This window comes from Pyrgilauda ruficollis, unplaced genomic scaffold, assembly GCF_017590135.1.
Source record: "Pyrgilauda ruficollis isolate IOZ18807 unplaced genomic scaffold, ASM1759013v1 scaffold9, whole genome shotgun sequence".
Classification (NCBI taxonomy): domain Eukaryota; kingdom Metazoa; phylum Chordata; class Aves; order Passeriformes; family Passeridae; genus Pyrgilauda; species Pyrgilauda ruficollis.
In genome coordinates, this window is record NW_024531043.1 from 9,363,335 (window position 1) to 9,387,441 (window position 24,107).

The 24,107-nt window shown below is 54.6% G+C and overlaps 3 protein-coding genes across 9 annotated transcripts in view; all 3 read right to left on the bottom strand.

Annotated features, from left to right (window-relative positions):
• Nucleotides 1-1,783: 1,783 nt before the first annotated feature.
• Nucleotides 1,784-4,556, bottom strand: CRYBB2 (crystallin beta B2). 2 transcript variants are annotated; one of them, XM_041489053.1, is made up of 5 exons: nt 4,492-4,550; nt 3,715-3,833; nt 2,777-2,951; nt 2,196-2,338; nt 1,784-2,088 (listed from the first exon to the last, which is right to left on the bottom strand). In XM_041489053.1, exons 1-5 carry the CDS (start codon nt 4,546-4,548, stop codon nt 1,920-1,922), a joined length of 663 nt encoding a protein of 220 aa, XP_041344987.1. In that variant the 5' UTR covers nt 4,549-4,550; the 3' UTR covers nt 1,784-1,919. The 2 variants fall into 2 exon arrangements, with proteins under 2 accessions (XP_041344987.1, XP_041344988.1); XM_041489054.1 differs by having other exon boundaries at nt 1,885-2,088; nt 2,819-2,951; nt 4,492-4,556.
• Nucleotides 4,557-7,634: 3,078 nt separating this feature from the next.
• CRYBB3 (crystallin beta B3) lies at nt 7,635-13,840 on the bottom strand. 2 transcript variants are annotated; one of them, XM_041489055.1, is made up of 6 exons: nt 10,982-13,840; nt 10,212-10,291; nt 8,841-8,959; nt 8,630-8,762; nt 8,410-8,552; nt 7,635-7,882 (listed from the first exon to the last, which is right to left on the bottom strand). In XM_041489055.1, exons 2-6 carry the CDS (start codon nt 10,284-10,286, stop codon nt 7,717-7,719), a joined length of 636 nt encoding a protein of 211 aa, XP_041344989.1. In that variant the 5' UTR covers nt 10,287-10,291; nt 10,982-13,840; the 3' UTR covers nt 7,635-7,716. The 2 variants fall into 2 exon arrangements, with proteins under 2 accessions (XP_041344989.1, XP_041344990.1); XM_041489056.1 differs by having other exon boundaries at nt 10,405-13,840.
• Nucleotides 13,841-14,094: 254 nt separating this feature from the next.
• The window catches only part of KIAA1671 (KIAA1671 ortholog), a 65,527-nt gene continuing 55,514 nt past the window's right edge, over nt 14,095-24,107 (bottom strand). For 4 of the 5 annotated variants that reach the window (XM_041488475.1, XM_041488477.1, XM_041488476.1 and 1 more), the window contains 7 exons: nt 23,838-23,956; nt 19,570-19,822; nt 17,908-18,082; nt 17,577-17,704; nt 17,248-17,381; nt 17,002-17,084; nt 14,095-16,623 (listed from right to left, as the gene is read on the bottom strand). In XM_041488475.1, the coding sequence (XP_041344409.1) occupies nt 17,006-17,084; nt 17,248-17,381; nt 17,577-17,704; nt 17,908-18,082; nt 19,570-19,822; nt 23,838-23,956 (888 nt within the window). In that variant the 3' untranslated portion in view covers nt 14,095-16,623; nt 17,002-17,005. The remainder of the gene's footprint in view (nt 16,624-17,001; nt 17,085-17,247; nt 17,382-17,576; nt 17,705-17,907; nt 18,083-19,569; nt 19,823-23,837; nt 23,957-24,107) is intronic. The other variant, XR_005956920.1, reaches the window with a different exon arrangement.

Here is a 24,107-nt window from a genome sequence, read left to right on the forward strand (position 1 = left end):
GCAGCAGCGCCGTGGCACCGCTGACATCTCGCCCCGCGGTCCCCCAGCCTCGCCGGCAGCGGGGGACGATGGCCAGCGGGAGGGAGGGGACAGGGACACGGCTGGGGTGCCCGGGGGGCTCCGAGCTGCTGAGGAGACGAGCGCGGTGCCAGATGGCAGCTCGGCAGCGGGCGTGGGACGGAGGCGATCTTCTGCTTTTGAATAAAAATGTTTAAAAAACAAATTATTCTCTCAGCGCATTTCCCCAGAGCCAGCGAGGGAAAAACCCTCCTGGGCAGAGCTGAAGCTGCTTCCAGTTGACCCGAGGGCGCCCACCTGGGTGCACCCAGCCACCAGAGGAGGAATTTCCCCCAGCGGGTCCCACAGGAGCTGCTCTGGGCTCGTTCACATTTTCCACTTCTGCTTTCGGTGCTTTTTCCCCCAGAACTCTCCCAGCCCACCCAGAGCCGGGCTCCGCTGTCCCCGCGGGAGCTGCCGCGGCCCCGGCTGTCAGGCTGGACAGGGCTTGGGGCAGCCTGGGCTAGTGGAAGGTGGCCCTGCCCATGGCAGGGCAGTCGAACGAGATGAGCTCTAAAGTCCCTTCCATCCCAGGGTTCCACGGCTGGGAATCTCTGACTCCGTGCTTTGGGATCTCTGCTCCCCACCCCGCTGCTGCTTTCAGCTGTTTGCCCCCCAGCAGCCGCCGTTTCCCACCGGCCCTCCCGGCACGCACAGAGCACTGCCTCTGCTACCGCTAAAACCCCATTTTCCACAAAAACATTCCGGTCTGGGATGATCCTGAATCCTCCCTGGGGAAGGAAAGGAGCAGCTTTCCGCAGGGACGCCGCGCGGTTGCTGCCAAAGCCTCTCAGAGGAGCTGGCATCCCGCAGCAGCGTGTGGCGAGCGATGAATCGGCTGCTGGCCCGCGGGCTGGGCTGGGCTGTGCCCGCCCGAGCGCAGGGAAAAGCCTGGAGCCAGGGAAAAGCACAAGGAGGATTCGGGGGCGAACCCTCATCCCACCAGCGGGAGCTGACGGGGAGGATGCTGTGCGTGCCTGGTTCCCGGGTTTGCCGGATTCACACCCAAACCCCGCAGCCAGGCGGGTCCCTGCGCGGGCAGGAGCCTCGGGGTGCCCGGGGTGCCCGGGGTGCCCCTCACCTGTGCCCCCCGTGCCCGCTCTGCCGCAGTGACACAGCGGCTGCCACGGGCACGTCCTGCTGCGGGAGGGGACCGAGCCCAGCCGCCCCCGCCGCCACCTCTGTCACCGCCACCGCCTCTGCCACCGCACGGAGCCCCCGGCCAGGCAGGTGCGGCTGCGCTCCTCCGCTTCCTTTGCCCGGTTTATGACATGATCATAAAAGCATCCTCTAGCACCGTGACTGCTAAATTAAGCATTGTTACTAATTAGAGCTTTCAGAGCCTAATAACTAATGCTGTCATTCGGCTTGGAGGTGCCCCGACCGAGAGGGCAATTCCTCCCCTAGCCACCCCCCAGCATCTGTGGGATCTGCCCCAAAGCTCAGGGGACACCTTTGTCCCCACAGCAGGATGTGACCCACGGCCTTGGCCGTGCACACAGGACAGGGCTGAGCCCCAGAGCCCCCAGATCACCTCCCTCACCCCGGACACTTGGGTGACCCGCCAGCACCGATGGCACCGGCGCTGGGTGCCACTGAGAGCGTCGGGGGCGCGGCGATGAGCCCCCTCCCCAGCCAGGAGCACGGAGGGCAGCGCGGGCATCCCACCCCGCCAGCGGGATCCCTTTGCACGCCGCGGATGAAAAAGCAGAGCTGGGACTTTTGAAACTCCAAGCTTTATTGAGTTGCTTCGGCAGCGCGGGCATCACACGGGGGGAGGCGGGAGGCGAGGCCGCGGGGGCACAGCGGCGGCCGGGGGAACGCTTGCTCCGCTCCCCGCGCCCCGGCACGGGCCGGGGGCTTTAGTTGGTGGGGTGGTAGGCACCGCGCTGGTGCCACTGCATGTCCCGGATGCGCCTGACCGACTGGATCTGGGGGTGCTGAGCGCCGAAGTCTGAGCTGTCCTTGTAGTCCCCCTTTTCAAACAGGTACTGGTAGCCCCGGTAGCCAGGGTACTGGTATCCCACCCACCTGAGAAGGCAAGTGGAGAGGGGGGGTCACACAACACACGCAGCCCAAGCATCGCCCTGCGGAGCCCAGCCCCGCGGGATGCTCGCCCAGCCGGCCCCGGTACTCACGTGCCGCTCTGCACCCGCACGGAGGAGACCTTCTCCTGGTAGCCGTGGGCGTGGAAGCTGGGCACATCGTCGTCTATGATTTCGATCTTCTTGCCGGTGAAGCTGGGGTTTTCGTACAGCACGATCTTGTGCTCCTGGCTGTCCTGCAGCCGGCAGAGCAGAGACCGGGGGTCAGCGGCTGCCGGCCCCGCGGGGCTGGGCTGGGCAGGGGGGGCAGAGCCCAGGGCTATGGGGAACCCGAGGCCAGGGCCGGCACCGTGTGCCGCCTCTCCCACTGATGCCGGGGGTGCTCCGCATCCCTCCATCCATCCATCCATCCATCCATCCATCCATCCATCCATCCCTCCATCCCTCCATCCATCTCAGAGAGCCGCTGCCTGCGCGGGCACTGCCAGACTTACCAGCAGACGTCCTCGGCTCTGGGGTCACCTGCCACTGCCCCCGTCCCCGCGCCCCCTCCGACCCCCCCACGGCTCCCCGGGCCCCGAGGGCTGGGGCGAGGGTGCGCAGGAGGGGGTGCCCCTCCGCCCGCGGGGCTGGGGAGGGCGGGGGAAGGCTGGGGAAGACTTCTGGCTGCAGACCTTGGTCTGGCGGGTGGGTAGTGGCTGTCTGGGTGCTCTCACCACTTTGATGGGTCTCAGGGAAGTGATGCTGTCGCTTCTCCGGCTGTTGGTCCAGGAGTCCCAGCGGGGGTACTCCCCCTTCTCAAACACAAACTGCTCCCCTTTGCAGCTTGCCTGCTCGTAGCCCACCCAGCTGGAAGAGAGCAGGGAACGCGCTTTAGCGGGGGCAGCGGAGCGGGGATCGGCCCCTGGCACCGCCCCCGGCGAGCGCCCGGGCTGAGCCCCAGCCGTGCCCCCGCTCCCTGCCGGGAAGGGAGAGATGCCAGGGAGGTGCCAGGCGGGGCTGCGGTGTCTCAGCCCAGCACTGACACCGCAGGGCTTCCCGCTGGGGATGCTCCGAACTGGTGGCCATCAGTCCTTGGTCCCTGGGGACTCACGGGATCACCCAAATATCCCAGCTGGGGTTGTGCTCCTACCAGCTGTCCCTTTGTTCTGCGAGCAGCACTGCTGGGTGCAGGCTGGGAACACTCCAGGGGCTTTTCGGGGGCTCTCCCTTGCCCGGAGCCCGTGGCTTGGAGAGCACACACAGGGCCAGCAGGTGGGGAGAGGGCACAACGGGTCCCAGTCTCACCTGTCCCCGCTCCCAAAGGGAGGGAAACCAAACTGGGGGCAACGCTGTGATCTCTGCCCACGCTCACACCCCTCCACTCTCCTGCCGCTGAGCGGGGCTATCAGCCTGTCTAGGCGACAGTGCCACCCCCTGTTCACCCACTGTGTCCCCCTGCTCACCTGCTGGCACCGGGCACTCCCTGGGGTGAGGCGGGCGAGCAGCTCAGCCGCGCTGGCCACAGGAACCCCGCGCTGCGATGCGGGAGCGGCAGCGGGGAGACCCCTCCTCCCCGGCCCCCTCCCTCCGTCCCTCCCAACCCCCGCAGGCCCCCAGATCCCTCACGTACGGTCCGGAGTGCACCAGGATGGAGCCCACTTTGTCCACGCCGGCTTCCTTCAGGTTGGGGCAGGCCCCGCTGAGCTCATGGCAGCGGCCCTGGAAGTTCTCCTGCTCGAAGATGGCAATCTGCAAGAGAGCAGCACCTCAGCACGGGTGTCACCCTCCCTGCCACCGCTACGGAGGGCACACGCTGTCCCCAACCAGGGGCAGCGCATCTGCAGCAGCCCAGACTTCTCCCTCTCCCAAAACTTCACTCCAGAGGTTTTTCAGGAGCCTGCAAGTGCAAGGCACCGCTGCCACCCCTCTGAGGGTGCAGGTCTCACCCACGGGTGCCCTCGAGGCCCTGCCAGCTCTGTCCCAGAGCCTCGGGATTCCCACGCTCACAGCGGGCATCAAACAGCTGAGGGACTCTGGTTGTGGCTGTAGCACCGCAGCCACCAGAGGGACACGGCGACCCGGACACCCCGGGACAGCTCAGTGACAGCCCCAGGGCCATCAGCCTAGCCCAGATCTCAGGGGTCAGCGGCAGTGGTGGGAGATCAGCACTTGATCTGTTCCCAGCCGCTCCACCTGCCCGGAGGCCGAGGGATGCCAAAAAATTTCCCATTCTCCATCCCCTGGTCCTGCTGCAAAGGCTCAGCAGCGCTGCCGGCCGTGCCTGGCACCAGCCGGGAGTGCCGGCAAGGGGAGCTCGGCTGCTCCCAGCAGTGCCTCCGGGTATGATTTGGGCACCCAGAGAGGCTGAGGGTGCCCTGGCTGCGGGGCTGGGCAGTCTCCCACTGACCTTGGAGCTGGCTTGCTGCTGCTTGGAGGCTGGCATTTGGTGCTCGGAAGCCATCATCAGCTGGGTTGTCTGCTGCCTTGGGAGGGAAACTCAGCACGTTAAAATCTGCCCCTGAGGCCACGCTGGGGACCCTGCTCAGAGCTCCGTGTCCTCTGTCCATGCCCCCATCTGTGCCCTGCAGTTTGCCCAGGGAAGGGGGTGGTGGGACCAGGGCTTGCAGCAGGATGGGCTCAGCCTGGGGGTGCCAGGGACAAACTCTGCTGGGGCTGCTCAGCACCCCAAACCTCCTCAGGCTCAGGCAATGGTCCTTGGGACCTGCCTGGGGTCTCCAGCACAGGGAATCGGGAGCCTAGGGAATTCCTAAATCATTCCCAGTGGAGCCCAGGCCCTGTGGTAGAGGATTTCCTGCTGTCCCTGTCCAGCTGAGGTCCCAGTCCCACGTGGGTGTGGAAGGGGTGATGGAGAGAAGCACTGGGGCTCCCCAGCCAGCCCCAGCCCCAGGAGCCTGTGCCGAGCCCTCCCGACCCAGCCTGGCACTGCCACTCCCGGGAAGGAGCCCCGTCCCCAGGCCCAGAGGGACCCTCAGTATCCGAGCAGCTCCAAAAGAGGTGAAAACTCGTTCCTGACAAAAAGAACCGGAGCCGTTGATGGGTGGCTTTGGGCTGCGGGGACAGGACTGTCCCCGGCTCAGCCGCTGCTGGCACCGGGAAGGGACCCGGGCCCCGGGGGTCTGCAGGAGGCTACGGCAAAAGAGAGGACAATAAATAGCAAAGTCTTACCAGTTATACCAGTACCCGCTTGAGCCAGTGGCGGGCTGGGGCCGGGAGGTGGAATTTATACCGAGCTGCAGCAGAGAGGTGCCAAAACTATTTACAAAATAGTTAAAGCCTGATTCAAAGCGAGAATGCTGGATTAAACCCCAATGAAAACCAGGGTCAGCTGATCCGCCGCAGCCTTTGTCTGCCCGAGCACCAAGCCCGAGTTATTTCATTACCTGTCACATTCGAGTCACCCGCTTTGTCGGGCTGGTGGCGAGGAGATTTGGAGTTTGCAAGCATCAGCCGAACGCGTGCCAAGAGCCGGGGCGAGCCGGGCCAACAAAGCCCCGCCAGCCCCGCTTCGGGCGTTTCGGGGCCAGAGACTTGATCCCCCCGAGAGCCCGGCAGCCGCCGCCGGAGCTGCTGAGCTCGGCTCTTTCCATGCGCGATAAAACGCCCCGGAGCGCTGGCAGCGTCTGGCTCTGCCCGTCTGCAGCCCGGGATGGGCAGGGGCTGCGGCCGCTCCTGGGGCAGGGCAGAGCCCGGGCAGCACCCTGGGCCTGGGGTGCACTCAGTGATGGGTGTTGGGCTCCTTTGGGGTCCCTGAGAAGAACCCCAGGGGCCCCTCGGTGACACCAGGACAAAGCTGAGGTGACGAGGGGCTCACAGTCCCCAGGGCTGGGATGTGCCTGGATGGGCAGCACAGCCAGGGGGGCGAGGGCAGCAGCAGGGTCCCTTTGCTGGCTTTGTCCCTTTGCTGGCATTGTCCTTTTGCTGGCTTTGTCCCTTTGCTGGCGTTGTCCCGGCAGCTGAGCCAGGCGGCTGCACAGGGCTGGGGGCTGCAGCAAAGGAGGTTTCACAGAGAGGGGACACTGCTGCTGCTGTGCAGCACCCACAGACCCCTTCACCCCACAGAGGAGCTGGATTTCCCCCCTGTCACCCCAGCAAGCGTCACCCAGCATGAACAGACCCCACACCTGCCCCTTCCCTCAAACAGCACCTCCTGAGGGTCCCACAGCAGGAGATGGGCTGCAGCCCCCCCAGGGTCACCTCTGCCACATCCCCTGCCCCAGGATGGCTGCACACAGGGTCACCCACAGGGTGCTGTCACCAGAGCCTACCCTGGTAGTGATGTGTGTTGGGGGGGTCAGTCCCCAGGGTCTGCAGCTGCCCCAGCTCCAGGTGATGGGGTATCCAGGGCCAGAGGGACCAAGGTGACCTTGCAGCTCTGCAAGGAACCCATCAGGCCATGGACAGGCCAGGGTGTGATCCAGTTTCCAGCATTCCCAGCTCTGGAATCCTCCTTTCTTGCCTGTGTCTCCTGCTGCAGCCCCACAGATGGATCCAGTATTGCCCTCCCCGTCTCCTGGGTTAATCCATTCAGTTAATCCCACACCCTGGACCCTCATGGGCCTGTCCCACGTCCCAGTGCAGCCCTGCAGCCACATCCCATCCCCTCAGCACCTCAGCACGGCGCTGTCTCAGTGCTCAGCACAGCCCCAGTGATCCCCTCCCTAGGCTGGGCTGGTTTAGCTCATCCCAGCCCTGGGCAGTGGTGGTGCCTCAGCCCCCAGCCCGTGGCAGCCCTGTGGAATGTTCTGGAAGCAGCTTCTGCCACTGTGGAAGGCACTCGCCTTCCACAGCCACCAACCCCCCCAAAAAGGGAAAAGCTCCTGGGGGGTTGCTCAGGGACCTGCACAAAGCCCTCGGGGGGACTCAAGCCCATCTCCCCTCTCTGCCCCAGCCCAGTGGGTCCCCACGTGTGGCCACAGTGCCCCTGGGGAAGGGCAGTGCCAGGGCAGCTCAGTGTCCCACCAGCACCCTGTGGCACCCCTGAACCCCCACCTCTGCTCCCAGAATAGCCCCCCCATGTCAGAGCTCATTCCCGTGGGAGAAACCACCCCAGGACTGCGGGAAACTTCCCTGGGGACAGGCTGGAGACCCTGCAGGACGCTGAGGTGGGGCACAGCTGTCCCACCACGGGATGAGCCCCCCTTGGAGCGCACAGGGCCTGGCACCACCCAGGGATGGCTGCTCCACATCCCCCCGGCCCCTCCCTGCCCTGGAGCTGGCCAGCAGCCCTGGGAGCGGGCAGGAGATGCTGTGAAAAGGGACAGAGCCACTGGAAAAACCCTGACGCGGCAGCACCGGGCGTTATTTTTGGAAAGCTGCAGCCTTTGTGTAACACTGCAAACACTGGCACTCCCCCTCTGCCCTCTGCGGGGTTGCTGGGCACGGCCACGGCCACATCCCCATCCCCATCCCCATCCCCATCCCCATCCCCATCCCCATCCTCATCCCCATCCCCATCCCCCTGGCCCCCTCCCCGACCTCCCCCAGCCCAGGACCAGGCAGGCCCCGGCAGCCTCCAGCTCAGAGCTTTATTGAGGTTTTTGCACAAAAATCACCACGGTCACGGCAGCGGCCGGGGGACCCCGCGAGGGCCCCGGGGGGGGCTGGGGGTCCCTCAGCTGTTCTCGAAGCAGCCCCGCTGGTGCCACTGCTGGTCCCGCACGCGGCGCACCGACTGGATCAGGGGCTGGTTGGCGTCCCACTCGTTCCAGTGCCGGTACTCGCCCTTCTCAAAGACGTGCTGGCGGCCCCGGTAGCCGGGGTACTCGTAGCCCACCCACCTGCGGGGACCGAGGCAGTGCTCAGCAGTGCCCACCCCACACCCCCCAGAGCAGGGGCAGTGTCCCCATCCCCATCCCCGTCCCAGTGTCCCCATCCCAGTGTCCCCATCCCCATCCCAGTGTCCCCATCTCTGCCTGCCACAGCCAGGTGACGCTGCCCAGGGCCACTCCTGTGTCACCAAGTGCCACCGCACAGGCTGCAGCTGCAGTGCCCAGGTGGGAAATGCTGTGCTAGGAGGGGATGGAGAGTTCAAGGGACCACAGCTCCACTGCTCTTTGGTGGGTTAGGGCAAGGAGCCATCATCCAGCCCCAGGGACGCTGCCATGGTCCCTATGACTCCCTGTGGGCCAGAGAAAAGGTGGCAGCAGGGAAGGAACGAGGGACACGATGGGCACAAGCAGCACCATGGGAGCAGCTGCCCCGCTGCAGTGACTGTGCCAGGTGCCCCTGCCACCACCCTGGAGGGACCAACCACAGTGCCACGGGCAGGAACCTGCTGAGGTGTCCCCTGTGTCCCCATCCTTACGTTCCATTCAGGGCCTTGACGCTGGCCACACGGTCCTGGAAGCCGTGGGCCCAGAGGCTGGGCACGTCGTCATCCACGATCTCCATCTTGCGCCCGGTGTAGCCCGCGTTCTCAAACAGGTGGATCTTGTGGTCAGCGCTGTCCTGGGGGAACGGGCGGGTCAGGGGCTGTCCCCTGATGGTCCCCAGCGCTGTGGGCACCCCAGCACAGCCCTACTCACAATCTGGAGGGGCCGGATGGACATCAGGCTGTCGCTGCTGTGGCTGTTGGACCACGAGTCCCAGCGGGGGTAGTCGCCCTTCTCCAGCACGAACTGCTCCCCGGCGTAGGCCTGGCGCTCGAAGCCCAGCCACCTGCAGGAGCCCAGGGTCAGGGGGATGCTCTTCCTGCCACCTCCTGGGGCTGCTCCACCTTCCCCACCCCAGACTTACGGGCCAGACTCCACCTGGATGGAGCCCACCTTCTCCATCTCCTTCTCGGTGATGTTGGGGAGCTCCTCTGTCAGCTCACACCTTTTCCCCTGGAAATTCTCCAGCTCGTAGATTGTGATCTAAGGTGGGGAGAGATGTTGTCAGCCACCACAGCAGGGGAACACCCCAGGAAATGGGGGCAGCAGTGATCAAAGGGCTCTGGCAGTGTCCCTCCATCCCATCCTGTGCCAATGTCACTCCCTGCCCGGCAGAGCTGAGTCCTGCCAGTGCCTCTGCCCTGACAGAGCTCCGGCCAAGGGTGTCTGTTTGGTAAAGCACAAGCTGGAATTTTGTCCATGACAGGCTGAAAACCAGATCACACACAGCACTGGAAACAGAAGGTTTGGGCTAAGAGAATTCCTGAGCCATGGGCTGCCTCTCCTACCCCCAGCCTGGTCATTGCCCATTATCATTTCCTTATCACTGCTTCCTCCAGATCTGACCATGCCCTTGACCTGGCTTGGCATGAGCTCTTTATTCAGTGTTTCCTTCTAAGCCCTGCCAGGTGCAGAGACCCCAGTGCCTGCCCAGGCTGCCCTGCTCTCAGCAGAGCCTCGAGGCTGAGCTGCAGGATGGGCTGGAGCCAGTGCCAGTGGCCAGAGCATGGCATGGGGCAGGGCCCAGGGTGCCCAGCACCATTCAGGGAGCAGGAGGGCCAGTGGGGTGACCAGGCACCCCCTGGCACTGTCCCAAAGGGGTCCCAGCTGCAGCACCTCAGTCTGGGACAAGGGCAGAGCCTCCTGCACACACCACATAATGGGGAAATCAAGGGACAGAGATGATACCCAGGTTCCTCAGGAGCAAATAAACAATAAACAGCCCCAGCTCCTGGCACCCCTCTCCCACTGGCAGGATCTGCTCCCACCTTCAGCCTTCCCTGTCCAGGAGCTTTGTGGAAAGCTCTGCACCCACTGCATCCTCTGCAGCTGAATTCCAACCTGCAAACACACGTGGGGAGTTTCAGTGCCTGGGCCCATAGCTGATCCTGCTGTGCTGGGATGCTTCTTCTCCTGGATTAAATCCCTGGGCAGCTGCACACCAGCCTGGCCAGCCAATGGCCTTGGCAGCCTCGCAGGCAGGGAGCAGTGTCCCTCCCACAGGCAGCAGCAGCAGATCCCCAGCCCCAGCTGCTTCCCAACCTGCAGCCCACCCTGGGCTCCACACCAGAGCAGGGCCACCACCCACTGCTGCTGTGGGAGCTGGAGGCCACTCCTGTCCCCAGCAGCACCTGCAGTGCTGGCACTGGTTCCAGCCTGGCATGAGCACACCGCATCCCACGGCTCCACCCAGCCTCCAGATGTCCCCAGTACAGCCCAGTACAGCCCAGTATACCTTGTAGTTGCCACCTCGCTCGCCAGCACCCTCCCCAGTCACCATCTGCTCGGGGGGACTTTGCTGCTCGGTCATTGTGCCTGGAAAACCCAAATTGCAGGAGGTTAAGGCGGGAGGCACCGGGATTTACGGCTGGTAATGAAACACAGAGGATGAAGCTGGCTCAGAACAGGCAGCAGGGGTTAGCACAGACCCCGATGCAGCAGCTGTAAATCCCCAGGGGCGTCCAAGGTAGCAGCAAGCTCTGTTATCCATCCTCCTCTCCCTCCTGCACACAGGCCCCAAATCCTCACCCAGGCACCCGCAGGACTGAACCAAGGCACGTCCCAAGTGACACGGATTCATTCCTCTGCCCAGGGCAGCTCACCCAGCTGCCACTGACCTCCCATCTCACAGCCCCGCCTCTGTTCCCAGCAGGAATTTCTCAGCTTCCAGCTGCTGACATCTTTCCCCACAACATAAATCTGACACCTCTCCCTTGCTCCAGCATCCCAGGGGACACCAAACCCGGCAGCTGGAGCTGCTGCAGCCGCCTTGGCCGGGGGGAACAGCAGTGAGAGCCCCCTCTTCACTCTCCAGGAACATCCACAAAACTCTGCTCCAACATTGGAACACGCCTTCCCCGGCCACGCCACGCTGCCAAGGGGCTTAGAGGAGTTTGACAAGGTCCTGAATCAAACCCTGCAGCTTCACTTCTGGCCAAACCCTTCGCTGGGGGACTCAGGCACACAAACTCTTTGGAAAGCCCCTTGCAGTCCCAGCAGTGCTACCTCTCCGTGCGGTTCCGCTGTGCCGGGCGGCGCGGGCGGCCCCGCTATTTATGGGTTGCTTCTGAACAGAACAGCAGAATTCCCCGAGCGCTGATGCAGCAGCTGCATCCACGGAATTCCAGCCATGAGATTTCCTCTCAATAGCGCGGGCGCGCAGCGGGCGATGGAAACGTCATGCGGATTTCTCCCGGCCGTCCCTCGCACACGGGCCGCTCGATTTACAGAAGATTAACGTCGAAATTCACATCAGCACGTTCACGCCGCTTCTTGCCAGGTTCTCTGGAAAACTCTGCCGTCAGCAGTTCACCGGAGGGTTTAGCCTGGAAACCGAGGGCAGCGCGAAGCAAAAACCGGGCAAAATGTCCCCGATTGTGAGGGCTCCACGCAAGGAGTGACACAGGGCCGGGGTCGGCTCCGGGAGCGCGGCGGGAAGCTGGAGCAGCTCAGCTTTTCCAGACTGGTGTTCCTGCTTTGACTTCGGCCCTAAGCAGGTTCTCTCCATGGAGTTCCTTTGCTTTCTCTGCCCAGCATTTCCCAGGAACATGCTGGGAATGCATCCTGGGGTGTGTCACAAGGGATTTCTGGAGGCTGGCACAAGGATTTGTCCATCTTCACAGGCACAGGGCGATGTAAGGCATCCAACTGGGAGCATTTCACACCAGGCACCAAACTGGGAGCATTCCACTCTGCTGGTAACAGGCCAGACTCTCTCTTCACCTCTGAGAGTCCCTTCAGACCCAAACCATCCTGATTCCTCAGGGAATATTTTATTCAGCTGCACACATCCCCATTTACTACAGTCCTTGCAAGTTTTTCTACCTGCTCTGAGTGTGGCTCATCTTGAAACCAACAGCTACCCACAAAACCTTTAGTGTGAAAGCCAGGAAAGTGAATCCCCTGGGCCAGGCTGGACAAACTGAATGGGAGAGGGATGGAAAAAATCTCTCCTGCAGTTTGTGTTAGAATGAAGCCCTTCAGCCCCACCCCATCCCTGCCTCGCTGGGTGATGCTCCAGGCCTGGTGTGACAGGGATCACCCAGGTGTCTCCAAGTGACTCTTCCTCACTCTGCCCATCCTGTGGTTCCTGATGAAGATTTGCTGTCCCCATCCGAGCTGTCCCACAGGTGCCACAGCTGAGGAGGGACGGATTCATTTCTGTCTCACCAAACACAACATCAGCTGTCCTCAACAAATCAGAAACAAAGAATTTCTCGTGCCAGTCCCTTCCTTCCCAGCAGCCTCATTCACCGAGCTCTGCCACAGCCTCAGGGCCCTGGATCTGCCTCTCCCAGCTCTCCACACCGTCAAGGCAATTCCAAAAACATGACAGAAGGGGCGCTGGACCTCCTTGATGCCTCTTCCAAACAAACCTCAATTTCCTCTCGCTGTCAGCCTCTTAAATCCCTTTGAAAAACGACTGTTAGAAAATAGATTTTTTTTTTCTTAATACCTGGCAAAGCTAAACTGGAACTGAAATGGTACAGAACAAAACAGAGCAGCCAGAATATCTTTATTCCCTAGTCAACTGTGTAACACAAAATATAGGATTTCTATCACACCACCTATGTGATTTCTATCTATGTATTTATTGTGACCCAGATTACAGACTCCATAAGGCTACAAGGAGCAATGTAAAAGCTTAACCTCCACAAGAGCTCCTTCAAAACCAGATTTGATACCATTTTGTTTAATATGGAATGAGAAAAACCCATAAACCACCCGACCTTGGATCTCCTCCTCTGCCAATCCCACCAGAAGAACCAGAAGTTTTTTCAGGTTATATTTTTGCAATACATTTATTCTCGGGTGAACAGGACAGCCATGGAACAGCTCACCAGCAGCTGGGGAAGGATTCCCACCCTCCATCCTTCTCCACTCCCAGGGTGAGCAGAGCTAGGCCTGGACTCTGCAGTCCCTGCCAGAACACCCCAAATCCCTTTAAAGCTCCATGGAGGTGGCTTCAAACAATCACAGGATTATTTGGGTTGGAAGGGACCTCAAAGCTCATCTCATTCTGCCCCCCTGCTCCCCCAACCTTCCACTAGACCAGGTTGCTCCAAGCCCTGGCCACAAAGGTCTTCACCTCCTGGAAGTCCATTTTTAAAAGGAATTAAAGCAAATACCTGTTTTCCTTCTCAGCACTGGGCTGAAGGGATGGATCCAACACTTCCTCACTTGGCTGCAGCTGCTCTTGCCCCAGTGTCCTTCAGGGAGGTGCAGGCAGTGACCTTGGGCTGGCAGGGAGCACAGTTATGGTGACAGCTCTGGATTTCACTGGAATAGTCTGTTTTACCCCCAGAGCTGGCTTGGGGACAGCAGTGACAGCTCTGGGTACTCACCCCAGAGGTTCTGTACCTGGATACACCTCGTGAGGCAGAGCCACCCCCTGAGTTAGCACCCCAGAACTGCCCAGCTGCCCCTGAAACACACCATCCCTGCAGAAATCAGGATTTGCTGCTCCAAACCTTCTACAGGTCACACTTGGTATTCCCAAATCTGCCCCACGTGCATTTCAGTTTGCAAACAAGGAACAGGGTGAAACAAACTTCTGTGGGAAGGAAAAGGGGATGGAGTGTGGGAGTTAAGTCCTATGGAAAGTCTGGGGATGTCAAAGGTTGGAGAACCAAGCATTGCTTCTTTCTCTACAGGAAGTGAAAGGCTCTGGTGGATGAGGACCAAACTGAAGATGTTAAAAAGGTGAATCTGCAAACAGAAAAATGAAAAAAAAAGAAGAAATCTACAACTGGGAATTCCAATAAAAACTGGAATGGAGCAGGTGTGCAAGTCCCTGGCACGCCACCTGGAGCAGGGATAGCTGGGGATCATGAGAGGAGGGCAGGCAGAAAGTGTTCCTGAATTCCACAAAACACATCATCCCATCTTTAAACCCAATATTGATTTTTAAGCAAGGAGAAGGAAGAACAGCTGAGGAGCTGTGAGGGGAGAGACAAAGGACATGACAGGCCCTCCATCACCTTCAGCATCACTTTTTGGACAAGAGCTGAACCTGCTCCAGGGCAGGATCCAGGAGTGAAGGAAGCAGCACATCTGAAGGAATCAGAGCTCACTTCCATCTCAAATAAACAGCAGGAAAAAGCACATGGCAACAGAAGTGAAAGCACAAAAAATTCCAAGAAGCATTATTTGGAATTAAAATAGAATTATATAAAGTGTATTACAGTCTGTTCTATCATTTAGGTAATAACATATTTATATATCTTTTATTACAGAGCGATAACCCGAAGAGAAGGAAGTCGATATTTAATCCATGTACAATATAAAGAAATAACAGAGCAGAAAAAACACTTTCCCATTCAACAACATTCTAAAGATGCTCTTTAATTAGACATTTAAGCATTAAACATTTCTCAGTAGTAGGTTAAACTACTCAATACAGTAATTTCAGTGCATTGTCCAAGCAGATGTGGAAATGCAAACACATTCAAGGGCTGTGTGGAAACCTCGTGTCAACCCCCTCAGTTTCCTCAACACAAACAGTTACAGAATTTCTGGCCTAGACCAAGAACCAGTAAATCCTCCAACTGCTGGGAACACAACACTGTCACCCGTGGAAGTGGAAAATGCAGCCTGTGTGGATGTTCCTGTGAGCAGGGACTGATTTCTGGAGATGGGAGGCGCCACTTGACGTGAGTGAGAACAGCCACCATCATCATCCTCCTCGCCTGCACCTGCTGCTCCGGCTGGCCCAGGTGAGTGCCACACACCACGGAACCCTTGGGTGCTGCCACAGGAATACACCCCAAAAAACACACCAAGAGTCACCTTTTCCACCACCGTCTAAAGGAGAGGGAAGGAAATTTGTGCAAGGTTTTAAAAGGAGCTGGTCAATGGTGGTGGCTGCACTGACACAGCCCACCCCCAAAATTCCATCAGAATCCTGGAGATCACTGCTCTTTGGGGAGCAGAGGGGCTGCCAAAATAACAGTGGCAACAGCTCCCATGAGAAACAGGGCAAAGCAACAGGGAAAAGACTTTTACATCAGACAGATGTCTCCATCTCATCTCCAGGGAGCACAGGGAGCTGCCACCGGAATAAAATCCGGGAGATGTGCAGATGGGACTTGTCTCCTGCCATCCTGCTGCTATTTCATCCTGCTGCTATTTCCTGCAGACTGGGACTGCAAAGCCCCCCCTGTGACTCCTCCATGAGGTGAATTGGCACATGGTTTTGGCAGCTCCAAGCCTGACAGACATTGGCCTGGGCAGGCCCCGCGGGAGCCGCGCTCCCAAAACGCTAATTGGGAAAAAAAAAAAAAAAGACAAAAAGGAAAAGGAGCTGAAGTGCTGGTGCTTTATGGTTTTTATCCACAGGAGCCCCTCAGCAGGACGTGGGAGTGCAGCCCAAGGAGCTCTGCCAGGTGAGGAGAGCTCTCCACTCTCCTTTTCCCTATTCCACGTTCTCCTGGTTGAGCCTGAGGAACACCTGGAGTCACCTCCCTCCCTGGGCTACTAGACTTTCAAAGGTTTCTGAAAGAGCACTTATCTGGGGCAAGAATCGAGTCTGTCTTCCATGGCCATGGTGGTTGGTGTTTCAGAATGAGCCACAGACAGGGAATATCTGAGAATTAGGGATACCCAAACACCCGTGGGGTCCAGGAGATCTCTACTCCGCTATCAGCACATCTTGCCAAAGGAAAGACAGGAAATCATCTGAGAAACTGAAGATCACATTTAGGTTATCCCACAAAATCAACATAAAAATAAAAACTTAAACTTGGTATTTACAGATTAACAAATAAAAATATGAAGTGGGACTATTTGAACTGCTATTAAAGTGACATTCAACAATTAACTGGAACCCTGATATGAGTGTAACATCCTCCCTCTTCCCTTCCTTTTTTGTTATAAAAACAGTATTTACATATTTTTACTTTTTTTTTTTTTTTTAAAGAGAACTGGTTGACATTATTGCTTGATCCTTTTTAGGAAAGACATTCCAATGAAGCAATTATTCCACATGCTGACAAAACACAGAATATACCACTTCAAGAGTGACAAAAGTTAACATTTTGTTCATCTAAAAATTATCTCCATCTGCCAGGTCAGCAGATCACATGTAAATACAAGCCAATCAAAAATACATTTTACAAAAAATAATCAAGTTTCCTTTTTCAATATGGCAGTAAACATGATTTGTTCTTCCACTCTCACCTTCCACAAATTTCATTCTAAATAGGAGCTTACTATTTGTTCACAAAAAAAAAAAAAAAAAAAAGATAAATTTGATTAAAATTATTATTTTCATAAACAAACACAAAGCCCAGCCAGACCAACTCCCAGAGGTGAACACCTACAGAGTCTGTTCCACAGCAAGGGGAGTTCCCTGGATCACAGCACTCCCAAATTTCTCTGTTTTCCAAGACTTTCTGAAGTGCTAACTGTGACCCAGGGGGGTTCTCCTGGCAGGCAGCTCTGAAGTGCCACTGTCCCCCCGAGCTTACAGACACAGCTTTGTATTTGACTATGAATTGAAGCAGCTTTTCTCCACAAAACAGGAAGGCACCATGCACAGAGCAGTTGAGGCAGGAAGCAAACAGCAGCAACATGACATGGGGGTTTAGGTTCAGATGAGTTAAGGCTTCTGTTAAACTTCTTTATCTTCTCCCAGTTAGAATCACTGTCTGCAAAGGAAAACAGAAGGAAGGGTGTGATATGGTCAGCTGGAACAGGAACCCCTTAAAATGTGTTTTCTGTTGTAGTGCCACCTTGGTTGTGTCTATTTAATGCATTAAATGCTCAAGAGCCACCCAGAATTGTGCTGAAACCACACAAAGTTTTCAAACTTTGGGAAATCCCAAGAGAGGAGGGTTATGGAAATCAAATGATGTGCAGAGGATCAGTGGAACTGTGACTGGGGGTGGAGGGGCACCAGTTCCTGACAGCCCTGGTGCACAGGGCAGTGTTGGTGGGGCCACAGTGGTGACACCAACACATCAAAGGAAATGTGAGTTTGTCACTGCACACCTGCACCCACCAAGCCCCACTTCCCACACAAGTACCTTTTCAAACCTGATTCTCATAATGGCTCTGTCTCTTCTTTGATTTCAGCTCCTTCAGCCACTGAGGAGACTTTTCTTCTGACCTATGGTATTAAAAAAAACCAAACAAACAACTCTTTATTCTTTCACTATGAAAACTCCTGCCAGAAACAACAACAACAAAAAAGCAATGTCCAGCTTGTTGCATCATTTTTTCCTGCCACCAAGAAGAGCATGAGCCTTTTCCCGACGCTGGGATTCTCTCACCTGTCCTCCTTTTCCACACTGGAGGGCAGCACTCTGCTGCCGGGAGTGCCGAGCTGTGCTTTGGGGGATTTGAAGAGCTGAGCAGAGCCCATGTCACCAGTGCTCTCAGACTCCTGTCTTTTCCGCAGCTGGGCCTAAATATAAAAATAAATAAAGCCTTTTAAGCTAGCATCCATGTTTTTTTTTTTTTTTTTTGGAATGCAGGACGGATCACTCCAGATTTATAAAAACAAAAAATTGTCCTGAAATGAGTGAGGGAATTCCTTATAAAGCACCTACAGGTACTGAATTGGTTTATCTCCCACCTAGTGGGCTCTGCCTGAGCTCACCTTGAGAACAGAGTGATCCATCCCTGGGAACACAGGCAGTCTCTGCGCTTGCACAGAAGATGACCTCGGAGTGTGCTGGATCCTGTCTTCCTCCTCAGAATCTTCCTGTTGCATAGTTTTCTTCTCTTCTAATTAATTGTTTAAAAAAAAAAAAAAAAAAAAGCAGAGGGGGAAACCATGAGCTGGGCTTTTCATCCCTGCCTTGTTCAACATCTCTTCCTGCACTCAAGCAGCAATGAAGGGCAGTATTTAAAAAGCACCTTTTACCAACTCCTGCCCTTGCACCCAAGGCTAACCACAACCAATTATTCCATCATAACTGAGGGGTTACCTGTGGAATCTTTGAACATCCAGCCATTATCTGATTCTTCTGTCAAGGAAAACCTGTTCTCCATGTCCAGCCCTCTGCTCCTGCGCAGCGAGTGCGACGCGGGTGCCCGGCACCGGCGCTTCTTGCTCAGCTGCACCCGAGTCTTCAGAGCACTGGAGTCCAGGACAGCTGTGTGCTGCAGAAACACACACCTGGGAATGAGCCCCAGCTCCTCCACAGTGAAATCCCAACCCATTGATTGCATTCACCCATTAAAATGGATATTTGTCTGATTATTATTATTGCAGTCACTTAAAATCGTATTAAAGAGAGTGTGCGATGAGGACATGGTACCTTGTGGCTAACTGGGTGTAATCCTTTGACCTCCCTAGGCTGTGGATACCTGAGTTACATGAGTAATTTGGACTAAATTAATATAAAAAATAACTGCAATAATCAGGAGTTTAGTTCCTGGAGTGTTTTATGAATACAGGCCTTGCTAGCTGGTAGTAGCTGAAGGCAAATCCTGAGATGGGGGTCTAAAAAGAACAACTACACAAAATTCCCTTGGAGAGCAGAGCTGCAGCTTTCCTGCCAACCACAAACACTCAAAGCCACTCACCAGCAACAAGGACACTCCAAGTTTAGTGCCCCAGCATTCAGAAACCTTCTGTAATCAGTCATTTCCAATGCATCCAATCAGCACTAACATTTACAGAGCAAAGTAAGGAGCTGTAATTTATTTACTTGCTTAAAGCAATGTGCTTTTACAGGTTTGCCTGTAACCACCAAATATCCCTGAGCCTCCCCTTCTCCAGAAGATGTGGGTTTGCTCCTTTTTTCAAAAGATTTCAGGTCAGGAATAAACTACTTATCACACAGCATTTGCCAGCTGCACTTAGAGCTATTAATGTTTTACAGAGACATCGTTAGTAGCCCAGGGACAAAACAAAATCTTCTGGAAGTGTTAAAACACCGTCAAACACTGTGTGGATGTGGCATTTGGGGACATGGTGGTGATGGCCTTGGCAGTGCTGGGGGAACAGTTGGACTCAATGATCTTAGAGGGCTTTTCCAAACTAAACACACTTCTTTCAGCACTGGACCTCATTAACTGTGTATGGCCAGAAACTCCTGGTCTTACATCAAATGCAAGATTCTTCAATACAAAAAAAAAAATCCTTTGAAATGCAACTGTGAGCTACTGTGGAAAGAAACCAATTGTAAATAAGAAAAATATTAGTGAAGGCTTTTACAGCCTTAAATCTGCATGGCTGACAGCACAGCAGTCACTGGCTGTTTGTGTTATTTAATTGTGCTTCCAATATTCATCCCTGGAAGTGTCCAAGGCCAGGTTGGATGGGGTTTGGAGAAAATCTGGTCTAGGGGAAAGTGTCCCTGCCCATGGCAGGGGGTGGAACTGAATGAGCTTTAAGATCCCTTCCAAGCCAAACCAGTCTGGGATTCCACGACTGCTTATCCAAGGCCAGCAGCTTTATGGAATCTCTCAGAACCTAAACACCACAGAGACTTAGAAGAACTCTGTAGTTTTGATCCTAAACTTTTCAGGCAGGAAAACATCTGGCAAAATACAGTGTGGGAAAAGCAGGGCAAAACTGGTTGCAAAGTTTCCAGAAGGAACTGGGGAGGGCTAAAGTGAGGGAACACAAGATGGCAACTTACATCAATGAAGGAGAAATAACTCTTGTCCTCAGGGAGCGTGTCCCCTGGAGGGGGCACATCAGTGCCATCAGTGGAGTCCATGTCCGTGCTGGAACGGTCCAGGCTGGTGCTCCTTTGCTCTTTGGAGAAGTCATGGTGCTCAGGCAGGGAGGGAGGCTCTGTCTGTGAGGACAGCGAGGACGGGTGGCTGCCCGCGGGCTGCTTCCGCCCCGACACCACCTCATTGTCCAGGGAAGGAGATTCTCCCACAAAGCTGCAAATGGAGCAAATGGAATCCGTGAGAGTTCAGGGCAAACAGAGACCTGCGAGGCCAGGCTGGATCACACGTGGTCAGCAGGGGTTAAATAAAAGTTGGAACGGAACGTGTGAGTACCAGCAGCAGAGTGTGGATCATTTCCACTGGCACAGCCTCACCCCTTGGATTCACAGTGTGTTGGGGATTGGGGTGGATTCCACCCAGCCAGAGGATTTTTTCCTTCAGGAATGCTGGAGCTGAAGAGAGCTGGGCACCAGGTGGCAGCCTAAGGCAGGGCTCCATGCGCAGAGCTTCTCGTGCCTCACAAAGGAGGGCAGCAGCATCTGCTCCCCGGTGCTGGGATGCTCCCAGAGTATTCCTGGAATTCCTCCCGTGGCCTAGACTGACAGGAATAAGCTGCAGGGCCAGGACTCAAAGCTGGACACAGTTGTCTGCCTTTGTCACAAAGGCTGGAGTATTCCTTGAAACAGGATGACTCTACTGTCAGTAAAAATTGGGCTGTCTTGCTTCTAACTCCCAGTTTGAAAAAAAAACCAGTTTGAAAAAAACCAAATCCTAAAGGATTTAGTTCTGATTTTTTTTGTCTCCTCTTGATAGAAGTCTTTTGCCACTAAACAGCATTTCTTGGGCACATATCTAGGAAAACTGTCCTAGACCTAAAAACCCCATGTATATATCAATATATGCACATCTTTTAAGCAATAAACCTTAGTATTTGGTACAGCAATCCCAGGAGAAAACCATTCAGGAGTTTACTGCTGGATAACAGCACATGGTACAATGTCCAGTCTGGCAGAGCAGACACTGCCCAGAGGGTTTCCAACACACAAGCAGAGGGAATGCTGCTTCCCTCCCTCACCAGTGGGCCCCAGGTTAATTAAGAATGGCACTAATGAGCTCTGGGGGAAAGTTTTTGTCTGGGGTTTTTGTTTCAAATGACATTTGGTATCTGCAGCTTTAGAGCCACTGCAATATGGAAGAATGGAGAGAGGAGGGACAATCTGCAGGACTTTTCATGGAAATTACAGTGTGTGCTGAAAGGATCCTGTTGGATTTGCAAACAATCTCTTCCCTGCTACGTCTGATACATTCCACCGTGGTTTTTAAAACAGAAATATCTGAGAGCAAGATGTGATAGAAATCCAGCTAAATTAGCACTGATTGGTGGTTCCTCATTCCCAAACCTTCCCAACGGAATTTCCTTTGGAGTTTCTGCACAATTACAGCCCCATACACCAACCCCTATGGCACAGCTCATTCCCAAATGTGGGAGGGATACCTGGAGTCCAAACCCAGTTATGTGCAGTGGATTCTTTTCAGTGAACAGCAAATTAGGGGGGAAATTCCCTTCAGAAAAATTAAACTGAAAACATATTTCCAGTTCTCATTACTGAGATATATCATGCACCTCTTTCTATTACTTAATTAGGATTTCAGGGTTTGTGAGCATATCCATGAGCTGCCCCTGATGCTCCACAGGTACATTTAGAGACACTTCTCTGAGAAATCATCCCTCACGTGGAGCACATAAACCCAGCAGGATGGTTATCACAATGAACAATAAACTGACAGCAATCCTCACTTTCAACTGCAATTAAATGTAATTAGTTTTAGCAAGACAGAGTATAGAGGCCATAAAAAGGTGTTGCTTCAGCCTGTGAAATGAGGAGTCAGAGCTGTATGGCTCCACCATCTAAAACCTTTCCTGTAAAAAACAATAATTTTCCTTATGAAGATTGTTCTAACCTAAAAAAGTTTTTACAGTGCCAACTTGGAAAAGCTTATTCAAGCACTTGAGAAAAACTAAAATAAAATCTTTCAGATAAACTAAGAAAAATCCAATTGACACCTCCAAACTGGAGGAGATGGTTTCATCTCCGTCCATCCCAAGGAGTTACTGGCCAAAGCCCACTGGAACCAGCCCAGAGGAGCTGCTCATGCTAATTCCAGCAGTGACTCAGTTCTAAAAGAAAATACTCCTTCCTTCACCTTCCAAAAGCTCATCTAGGAAAAGCACCATGTTCATCCTGCTGCCATGAAGTGGCATGATCATGGCTTTTGATTTGAAAATTCCCTTCCTCTCCCGGAGAAGCAGTGGAGCCACCACCCCTGGAAGTGTTCAAATGCCAAGCAGAGGTGGCACTGCTTGGTTTAATGGGCACAGTGGGATTCAGGTGAAGGCTGGACTCTTTCATCCAGGAATTTTTTCCCAACCTTAAGGACTCTGTGATTCCATGAAGATGAGGTCATTCACAGAAGCACTAATGGAACACTCCTAAAATAATCCCTCCGTGGCTGCAGTAGTGGAAATGCCCCAGACTGGAGGTTCCCCCAGCACAGCAGGAGGCTGTGACACCGTTTGGTCCCCGCGGGATGTCACACCGCGGGGCTGGCAGCGGAAATGCTCCGAGGGAACTCAGCCAGGCCAAACAGGAAAACTGAACCAGCAACATCTCCTGCGAGTTCCTGTCCCCAGCTGGGGTGAGGAGGAGGCACCAAAGGCAGAGCCCTGCTCAGAGCACCCACAGCAACGTGAGAGAACATCTGCACTGCTCCTGGCAGGGACTTCATCCAAAATAAACTGCAGACAGAATGCACGTTCAATACATTCCAGGAAGACTTCCATTATTTAAAAGTACATTAATCTCATTTCTCTTCAAGTGCCTGAATTAATACAGCAGCAATTCTCCTGCAATGAGCTGTAAGTCAAAATAAAGCAGAGCAATGGGGTGGCAAAGTGCTGAAGAGTCTCTACACTGTCACCATGATACTGTAAAAAAGGCAAAATCTAAACACTTCTTGCAGTGCAAACAAAATTCCAGCACATGGGATTGAGTCCAGTCCTTCAATGAACCAGAATGTTTAGGTGGAGCTGTTCTAATCAGGATGGATGGATTGAAATAACTCTCCAGTGCTGTCTGCTGAGAAGCTGAGACAAGCACCTTTGTTAAGAAACTGATCTCAGAAATGTCTGTACCATCCTGGAATCCAAGTTAATTTTACAGCAGCCTGGCTGTCACTGTTGGCACTCACTCAGCTGCTGAACTTCAAGCTGGTCCTTACCCTGATTTCACAAGCAATAAAAATATTCATAGCACACTGTTCTCAAGTGCAGAACAAACCAAACGTAATTGACATTAATGTCTGCTGTAAGATCCCAACAAGTATAGCATTAAAAAACAGATAAAATGCTATTTTCATACCACACTGAGCAGACATGATACAAGTTCAGGGTAGATCAAGCTGCAATTTACACAACAGGTGTGAACTATAAAAAACCTCACACTTTGCTGCTCTAGGTTTATTTCACTAAGTCATTCTAAGAACAGAAAAGCACCAGCAATACTCAATACCAGTCTCGCTCAGCTGATATTCCATTTCATCCTCCACTTCACCACCAATAAAACACTTGAGAGTCTGAGATGTGGGCATGGAGAGATGCACACTGTGTCACCCCACCTGAGGCCCAGAGTTCCTGCTCCAGAGTGATTCTGCCACTCTGCTATTCCAGAGGGATTTTGCCATTCAGCCCACCTGGTAGTATTGTTAAAGCAAAGGCAATGACAGAAAATAAGACTTAAAAACAAAGAAAACAAATAGAAGTGTGTTAGAATGTTGGGGGACACAAGACAGATGATGGACTTTGGACTTGGTTAACATAAGAGATTTGATAACAGGATGCTTTGGCAAAAGCAAACAGAACTTTGAAAATTAGACTTAGATTGCAAGAAGATTAAATTAAACAGGTTTACTGGAGAAAGAAATTCATTAAACTTTGCAAGCAAGAGATGTTGTTATATGTATAAATTTGTGTATGTGATTTTAACTTAATCATTGTAGTTCACCAACAGAAGTGTCTAAGAACAGGGCTTGGAGCAACCTGCTCTAGCAGAAGGTGCCCCACGCCCAAGGGCTGGAATCAGAAGATCTTTAAGACCATTCCAGCATGAAATCATTCTGGGATGGTGGGATTGCAGCATTCCCCTGCTCCCTGAGCTGAGGAGAGCCTCACCTGTCGCCGCTGTGCCGCTGCTCGTTCCAGGTGCCGTACTGGCTGTCGGGCTCCTGCACCAGCGTGTCCGTGTCCTTCGCCCCCGGCGGCTGCCTGGAGAAGCATTGCCTCAGCTGGTCCTGCAAAAACACCTTCAGTCAGTGCTCCAGCCCCTGGCTGAGGGAGTAACAGGTTTTACTGGCAGTAATGGGTTGGAATCTGACAATTAAACTCGGCCGACTGGGAATGAACTTAAACACGAAGAACTGCTGTGAAGTCGGAGCGACAATT